The 7,045-nt window shown below is 42.2% G+C and overlaps 1 protein-coding gene and 1 long non-coding RNA gene across 3 annotated transcripts; one reads left to right on the top strand and one right to left on the bottom strand.

Annotated features, from left to right (window-relative positions):
* Positions 1–244: 244 nt before the first annotated feature.
* On the bottom strand, positions 245–1,511 carry LOC139161293 (uncharacterized). The gene is made up of 2 exons (XR_011558090.1): positions 1,429–1,511; positions 245–345 (listed from the first exon to the last, which is right to left on the bottom strand). It is a non-coding gene; the product is annotated as an uncharacterized lncRNA (long non-coding RNA).
* A 172-nt stretch (positions 1,512–1,683) lies between these two features.
* Positions 1,684–5,589, top strand: ACTG1 (actin gamma 1). Of its 2 annotated transcripts, none has more exons than XM_070740218.1 (6): positions 1,684–1,788; positions 3,078–3,209; positions 3,305–3,544; positions 3,806–4,244; positions 4,370–4,551; positions 4,680–5,589. In XM_070740218.1, exons 2-6 carry the CDS (start codon positions 3,087–3,089, stop codon positions 4,821–4,823), a joined length of 1,128 nt encoding a protein of 375 aa, XP_070596319.1. In that variant the 5' UTR covers positions 1,684–1,788; positions 3,078–3,086; the 3' UTR covers positions 4,824–5,589. The 2 variants fall into 2 exon arrangements, with proteins under 2 accessions (XP_070596319.1, XP_070596320.1); XM_070740219.1 differs by having other exon boundaries at positions 1,701–1,788; positions 3,075–3,209.
* Positions 5,590–7,045: the final 1,456 nt, after the last annotated feature.

Raw genomic sequence — 7,045 nt, 5'->3', positions numbered from 1 at the left:
ATGGTCTGCCAATCTACGCACACAGGACATCCTCATCTTTTACAATACCTAAAGATACTTAAACACTGGCCTTACTTGTATATGATATAAACCAGGATTCTTGGGCAGTATCTAATTTACAGGACTAAACTCTCAAATGTTGGACACTAACCATTAATGACCTGCACAATCTTTTCCCATTTTTTCACCATCTAGCAGATACAAGTTTCCTGTTTCATATGTTTTGCTTAGTAATCACATTAGGTTCTGTCTATTCAATATGATTTATTGTTATTTCTTTTGCCTTGGAGAAAATGAGAATTTATTTGGCATCTTTGTTTCTCGAATGTTCCTTTCCTGTATTTCCTAAAAAAATATTAAAACAGTCTAAATATTAGTGCATCACAACTGTTTGAACAGAAAAAACATTGTGCTGTGACTATAGGTACAAGTATCTTGCTGCCTTCATTCATGTAAGGCAGCCTTCCCCAACTTGATCAAGATTCATTAAGCTACAGCTCCTATAATCTCCAATGGCATGATGTTTTGACTATATCAGTGAGGGATTATGGGAGTTTTATAATCCAGTACAAATGGAAGACCCCCACATTATGGAAAACAATAAAATGGGATATTCGCTACTGTGAATGCAGGATGTGAGGTATTGTACCAGTCAAATTTGGCAATATGTAGGCCTAGGAGGCCATTTCAACCAATGAAGCAACAGCTTTAAAAAACACAGGAGTAGGCCAGGAGAAAAATGCCATTGCATAAAAAAGGACAAAGTTCTTGTCCTTGATGGTTGTGAAACAGATGCGGTGGCAGTTATTTTCTGGCATTTAGAGGACTTAATAGTAATTTTCCTACTGATAGTTCCTTGGATAGATTAATTTTTTCTTTGAGTCTCAGGTGTGTTGAACTACCTCACTAAAAGCAAGCTACAAAACCAACTGCCATATGAGTACTTACTTCTTCATGATGGCCAAAAGTACCATAATCCAAAAGCAATCTCATCAAATTAAGATTCATGTGTGATTTTGGTTCCCCAGTAAGATACCCTGCATGTGTGTGCTTTTGCCTGTGTGTGTGTGATATCTGCTGGCACTGCAGTTCCCTCATTGTGTGGCCAGTAGCCAGGCCACAATGAAACCTCAGGATCCCAAATGCAATAATAATACAGATAGGGGTTTGGCAAACGGGTACACTCCAGATGTTTTGTACACTCATCACCTCCAGAAAGAGGGGTCAGGGCAAAGGAGGGTGGGAAATGAAACAAGAAACATCTGGCGGGAGGGCACCATACTACCTACACCTGAAATATGAACCTCCGGGTACCCCAATACAACCCCCCCCCCCCAACAACCTCGGGAATGATGCAGTGACTCCTGAACGCCCGTTTCTCTATTGGGGCAGCCCTGCTTCGAACCCCTTCGGCGCCGCCTTCCTCACCTGCAAATGGAGCCCAAACAAGGGGCTGCGGCGATGGGGGGGGGGTCTTCTGCAAAGAGAAGCGCCCCTCCCCCCCAATCCCGCGACTCATCCAGATTCCGGGGTTCAGAGAGGCGTCGCCAAGCCGCCTTCGTTTGCCCCACGTGGCCCGGGCCCCTTCAGCCAATGGGAGCCCGCACATCTGAAAGATCTCCATATATGGCGATGTTCTCAGCCGGCGAGAGGGGGCCGGCTCCCCCTGGGTATAAAAGGGGCGGGGCTGGCGTTGGAACGGTCTCACTCAGCCGGCGGCAGCGGATCTAGCAGCAGCTCGACTCCCTTCATTTTTTTCCCTTCCGAAACCTCCTGCCGTTTTAACAGGTAGGTGTGATCCATCTTGGCTTGCCTTTCCTCTCGGGTGGCCTTCGGCATCGGACTTGGCGCTTGCCAACTTTTAAAAATCTTTGAGGGAAAGAGGAGGAAGCGCAATTGATTGATTTAAAACGTCTTTGGATACCGAGCGAGCCGCCGCGGCGGAGAGCCGATAAAAGGCTCCGCGTGCCGGTTTTCTTGAGGCGGGCGTGGGGGGGGAGAGGAGGAGGAGGAAGCAAGAAGTAGAAACGTTCTATGGGGATTCGGCGGCACGAGCTCCCGGTTCGTGGGCGTAACGGTTGCCCGAATGCGGTGAGCCGGGAGGGGGCGGAGTTGTTTGCCTGGTAACAGCGGCTCCGATGCGGTTGGCTGGTTTGGCTCGTTGACGTCATCGGGCGGGAAATGAGGCGGGGGAGAAAAGGTTTTATGCGAGAAATGATGTGAGCGGGGGGGGGGAAGCAAGGTCGTTGCTTTGTCGAGCGGTGGACTTGTGAGGGAAAATGAGGCGTCTTGGTTAAGGAAATCAAAGAACGGCGGTAGTTAGTGGTTTGGGGAAGGTGGGGTTCGGGTTTGAACGATATAATGAAGAAGCTGGGCGTATTGTGTCAGTGGGTCAGCGTTAAAAGTGCACACGCTGGGCTGAAACGCCGCCATACCTGTAGGGAGCGATGCAGGACAAGCTTTTGTTTTATTTAGCAGAAGGGTAGGATAAGCCTGTGAAATGTTGGCGTCTCGGTTCAGGTGTGAAATAGAAATTGGGTTTCCTGGGAGCAATATCCGCACTGAATGTGGCTTGCCTTTCAGATTAGTATGTCCCTAATGCCTCGTGGAACCCACATAGTAGGGAAAATTGGTATAAAGGAAGCTTTCCACAGTATGAATGTCAGCTAAATTTGGTTTAGGGGAAAGAGGGCAGCCTTTTGTATGGGAGAAAACTCCCTCTGTAACTTACTTCATTGGGGTTGGGAGCTACTATAGGAGGTTAAAGACTGCTTTAAAGGAGGTTCTTATTGAAGTCCATCTAATATGAATAGATAAGCAAAAAGGACTGGATTTTGGTGTGGCAAGAGCTCAGAGGGAATTAGGACTTGCTGATTCTGCAATGCAAGTTAAATGAAGTAAGGTCTTAAGCCATGGTGAGGAGCATAAGTGGGTGGGGTTCCAGACATAAAGGCATTTAGAGCAGCCTCTAGTGGTAAAAAGTGGTAGTGTCAGATCTAAGCACTGATTGTTGATGATGTAAGATTGTTGCTGCAGGGATGGATTGCTAAACGATCCTTTTTTTTAATTGAAAGCAGATCTGCAAAATGGAAGAAGAAATTGCAGCACTTGTCATTGACAATGGTTCTGGAATGTGCAAAGCAGGCTTCGCTGGAGATGATGCTCCTCGGGCTGTGTTTCCATCAATTGTTGGACGCCCTCGCCACCAGGTAAGTTACCAAAATAACAAAGATATTAAGTGTATTGAAAGATGGAGTTTGCCTTTTCTTTATAATGTGCTAAATTCATTTCTCCCTTTTTCCAGGGTGTCATGGTTGGTATGGGACAGAAAGACAGTTATGTGGGAGATGAAGCCCAAAGCAAGAGAGGTATCCTGACCCTGAAGTATCCCATTGAACATGGAATTGTGACCAACTGGGATGATATGGAGAAAATTTGGCATCATACTTTCTACAATGAGCTTCGTGTTGCCCCTGAAGAACACCCAGTACTGCTTACAGAAGCTCCTTTGAACCCTAAGGCCAACAGAGAGAAAATGACACAGGTACAGCATCGGTGCATCTTTTGCATCTATTATTTCCATCCATTTCATCGTTTCTTTCAGATTACAACTTCTCTTTTTTGGTTATTTTCAGGGTTCTGTACTCTTCTGGCATTTCCTTCCTTCAAGTCTCTCAGGTTTCAGTTGTATTTCTGCTTGCTTTCTTTTGGTTTCTTCTCACATCAAATACTTTGCATGTCAGCATGGGTGTGCATTACTGAGTAGAACTGTTCATTGTTTAACAATTGTTTTCTTTTGGTTTAGATCATGTTCGAGACATTCAACACTCCAGCCATGTATGTGGCCATTCAGGCTGTGTTGTCCCTGTATGCTTCTGGTCGTACCACTGGTATTGTAATGGACTCTGGTGATGGTGTCACACACACTGTGCCCATCTATGAAGGTTATGCTCTCCCTCATGCCATCTTGCGACTTGATTTGGCTGGCCGTGATCTCACAGACTACCTCATGAAGATTCTGACAGAAAGAGGCTACAGCTTTACCACCACAGCTGAAAGGGAAATTGTGCGTGACATAAAAGAGAAGTTATGTTATGTTGCCTTGGACTTTGAGCAGGAGATGGCTACTGCTGCTTCCTCTTCCTCCTTGGAAAAGAGCTATGAATTGCCTGATGGCCAGGTGATCACTATTGGAAACGAGAGGTTTAGATGTCCCGAAGCCCTTTTCCAGCCTTCTTTCTTAGGTAAGCATTTGAATTAATAGAAACAATCTCCAAAGAAATGTATGGTTAATTACTATTGAATAAATGAACAAATTGAGTTAAAAGTTACTTGGCATACAAGTGCAATCATGGCTGTTTTCTTCTAGGTATGGAGTCCTGTGGCATTCATGAGACCACTTTCAATTCTATCATGAAGTGTGATGTAGATATCAGAAAGGACCTATATGCCAACACAGTATTGTCTGGTGGTACCACAATGTATCCTGGAATTGCAGACAGAATGCAGAAGGAAATCACAGCACTGGCCCCCAGTACAATGAAGATCAAGGTGAGGTTAATGGCATTGTAATCCTAGGGCAGGTTTTTGATATTTTTCTCTAAAACTTCAGAACTGTTTTTAATAAAGGCAGAATAACCTGTGAAATATCCTTTTAACCCCCTTATCTTCTATTCCAGATTATTGCTCCTCCTGAACGCAAGTACTCTGTCTGGATTGGCGGATCCATTCTTGCATCTCTCTCTACCTTCCAGCAGATGTGGATCAGCAAGCAAGAATATGATGAGTCTGGCCCATCTATTGTCCACCGTAAATGCTTCTAAAAGGACTATGGCAAATGTGCAGTTTTTACTGCATTTAAGTTTTTTCACCAGTATAAATTTGCCTGGGCAAATATATACGCCTCATGCTAGCCTCATGAAACTGGAATAAGCCTTCTCTTCAAACATTTGTCATTGGGAAGTCTGTCTCCAATAATCTTGTGAGGATAGCTTCCTGTTGCTGATAAAGACCCTGAACTAAATCCCTTTGTACATAGCAGTATAACTACCCTATACATATCTGGCCTAGGACACAGTACGGATAGTGTTGGCAAACGTAACGTTTAACTGGGATAGTAGTCTCAGTGTAACCAGCTGTGCTGCAATGGGGTCTGAGCCTAGATCTGTACAGGGTAGCAAAAGACCAGACTTCACTACACAAAGCGCTAAGAATTCCAGGTCTTTATTGTTGAGGCTGGCAAGAGTTTGTGAAAAGGATGGCCATTTTTGTCTTGCCACTGTTCCTAACAGGATTGGAAATGTTATTGTGTCCAAGCCTTATGAACCTGTTTTTCTTTCCTTGCTCACCTTTGTCCCAGCAAGACATCACTGGGCAAAACATTGTTCAACTTCAGTTGCTCCAATGTTGGCATTGACACCTGTAAATTTAATCATCAGGTTTAATTTATGTAAGATTTTTGTACGTTGCCTTAATGTTGTCATATGACAGTAGAAAACCAAAATTTGTAAGTCATCCAGAAGTTGAGAATTGTATTGCCCAACAACACTTCATTGTGAAAGGAAAATAAAAGCGCTGCAGTAAATGAAATATGCATTGTCTTAAGAGAGATTATTTACTATAATGCCTGTTTTCACTTAATTTGATAAATTCTACACAATGCATTTGGTAAGCCACAAATTTGTAACTAGCAATGCATCGATCAAGTTTTCATTGTTCCTATCACCTCCAGCATCACTTAACAAAGCTAAGTATTTACATTGAGTCTGAAATATACTAGCATATGGAGAACGTGAAATGCTATTAAATGCTTCACTGATCCAAAGAAGTTACTAACATTTTCAGAACATAGAAAACTTTTGTAATTTCATTTCAGATGATTAGTAACAGTGCATTTTCCTGGGAGCCAAATATATATAAATTGGGTAGGGTAAGAATTATTCTAGACATCTGAATGTTAAATTTTAATAGCTAAAAGTAAGTTAGCTTTATTTGAGCCCCCAGCATAAGTGCCAGATCAGGGGTGGGCAAAGTTGGCTTTTCTGTGACTTGTGGACTTCAAATCCCAGAATTCTTCAACTAATTATGCTACTAGGAATCCAGGAAGTTGAAGTCCACATGTCATAGAAGAGCCAACTTTGCCTACCCATGTTCCAGATCATTGTCTTCACAACGCTTCATTTTCAAAATCTCTGTACAATAAAATACAAAATCCAATATACTTTGGTTTAGATGGATATTTTAAATCCATCTAAACCAAATCTATTGGATTTTGTAGATACACACAGATCTAAAGCTAAATTTACAGGATATGTAATTGCAGCTTTTAGAAATAAATCAAATGCTTTAAAAGAAAAAAGTTAAAATATGGCATAAACTGCATAAGATACTGTAGCATTGCTAGTTAAAAATTACATTGAAGGGAATAACAACATAATTGGTACAGATCAAAATTGGAAATTGTCCCTTGAGGATTTCTTTTCAACCTCAAGCAGACAGTAAGCTTTTCAACAAGGTAGTACTATTTTATTATTATTTATTAGATTTGTATGCCGCCACTCTCCGCAGACTCTTAAGGAAAAATATTCAGTGAGGAAAACATTCCTTTACATGTTTTCTTGGCTCAAAAAAAGTTCACTACCCAGAGTTGCGTGGTTATTGTATTTTTTCCAATATGTGCTCTAAAATAACTAGGTGTAGTAAAAGGTGGAGAATTTCCTAGCCCTAGTGTGTTGGTAGTGAAGACCAGTATGCAGAAAACATGCTGAAAAGATAAAAGGGTCAGCAACATTACGGTTTGCAAGGCTAACCCTACCACCCTATTTTACCTGTCTATCTCCAAGTAACAAATTTCTATTGGTCTCACCTTTTTGAATTATGACAAAAGCCGAATTTGCACATTCATCCAAATGCCATATATTGTAGGAAATAAGCACAAAACCTTTCAATACAAAATACTGTAATTCTCCCCACAACTTAATTGTTAATGCTGGGAAAGGGATAAAACAGTCCAGTCAAATGCACAAAATCATTCAATGTGTTCAAT

This window comes from Erythrolamprus reginae, chromosome 2 (genome assembly GCF_031021105.1).
Source record: "Erythrolamprus reginae isolate rEryReg1 chromosome 2, rEryReg1.hap1, whole genome shotgun sequence".
Lineage (NCBI taxonomy): Eukaryota > Metazoa > Chordata > Lepidosauria > Squamata > Dipsadidae > Erythrolamprus > Erythrolamprus reginae.
Note: the sequence above shows the minus strand (reverse complement) of the source record. Positions and strands in the feature narration are given on the sequence as shown.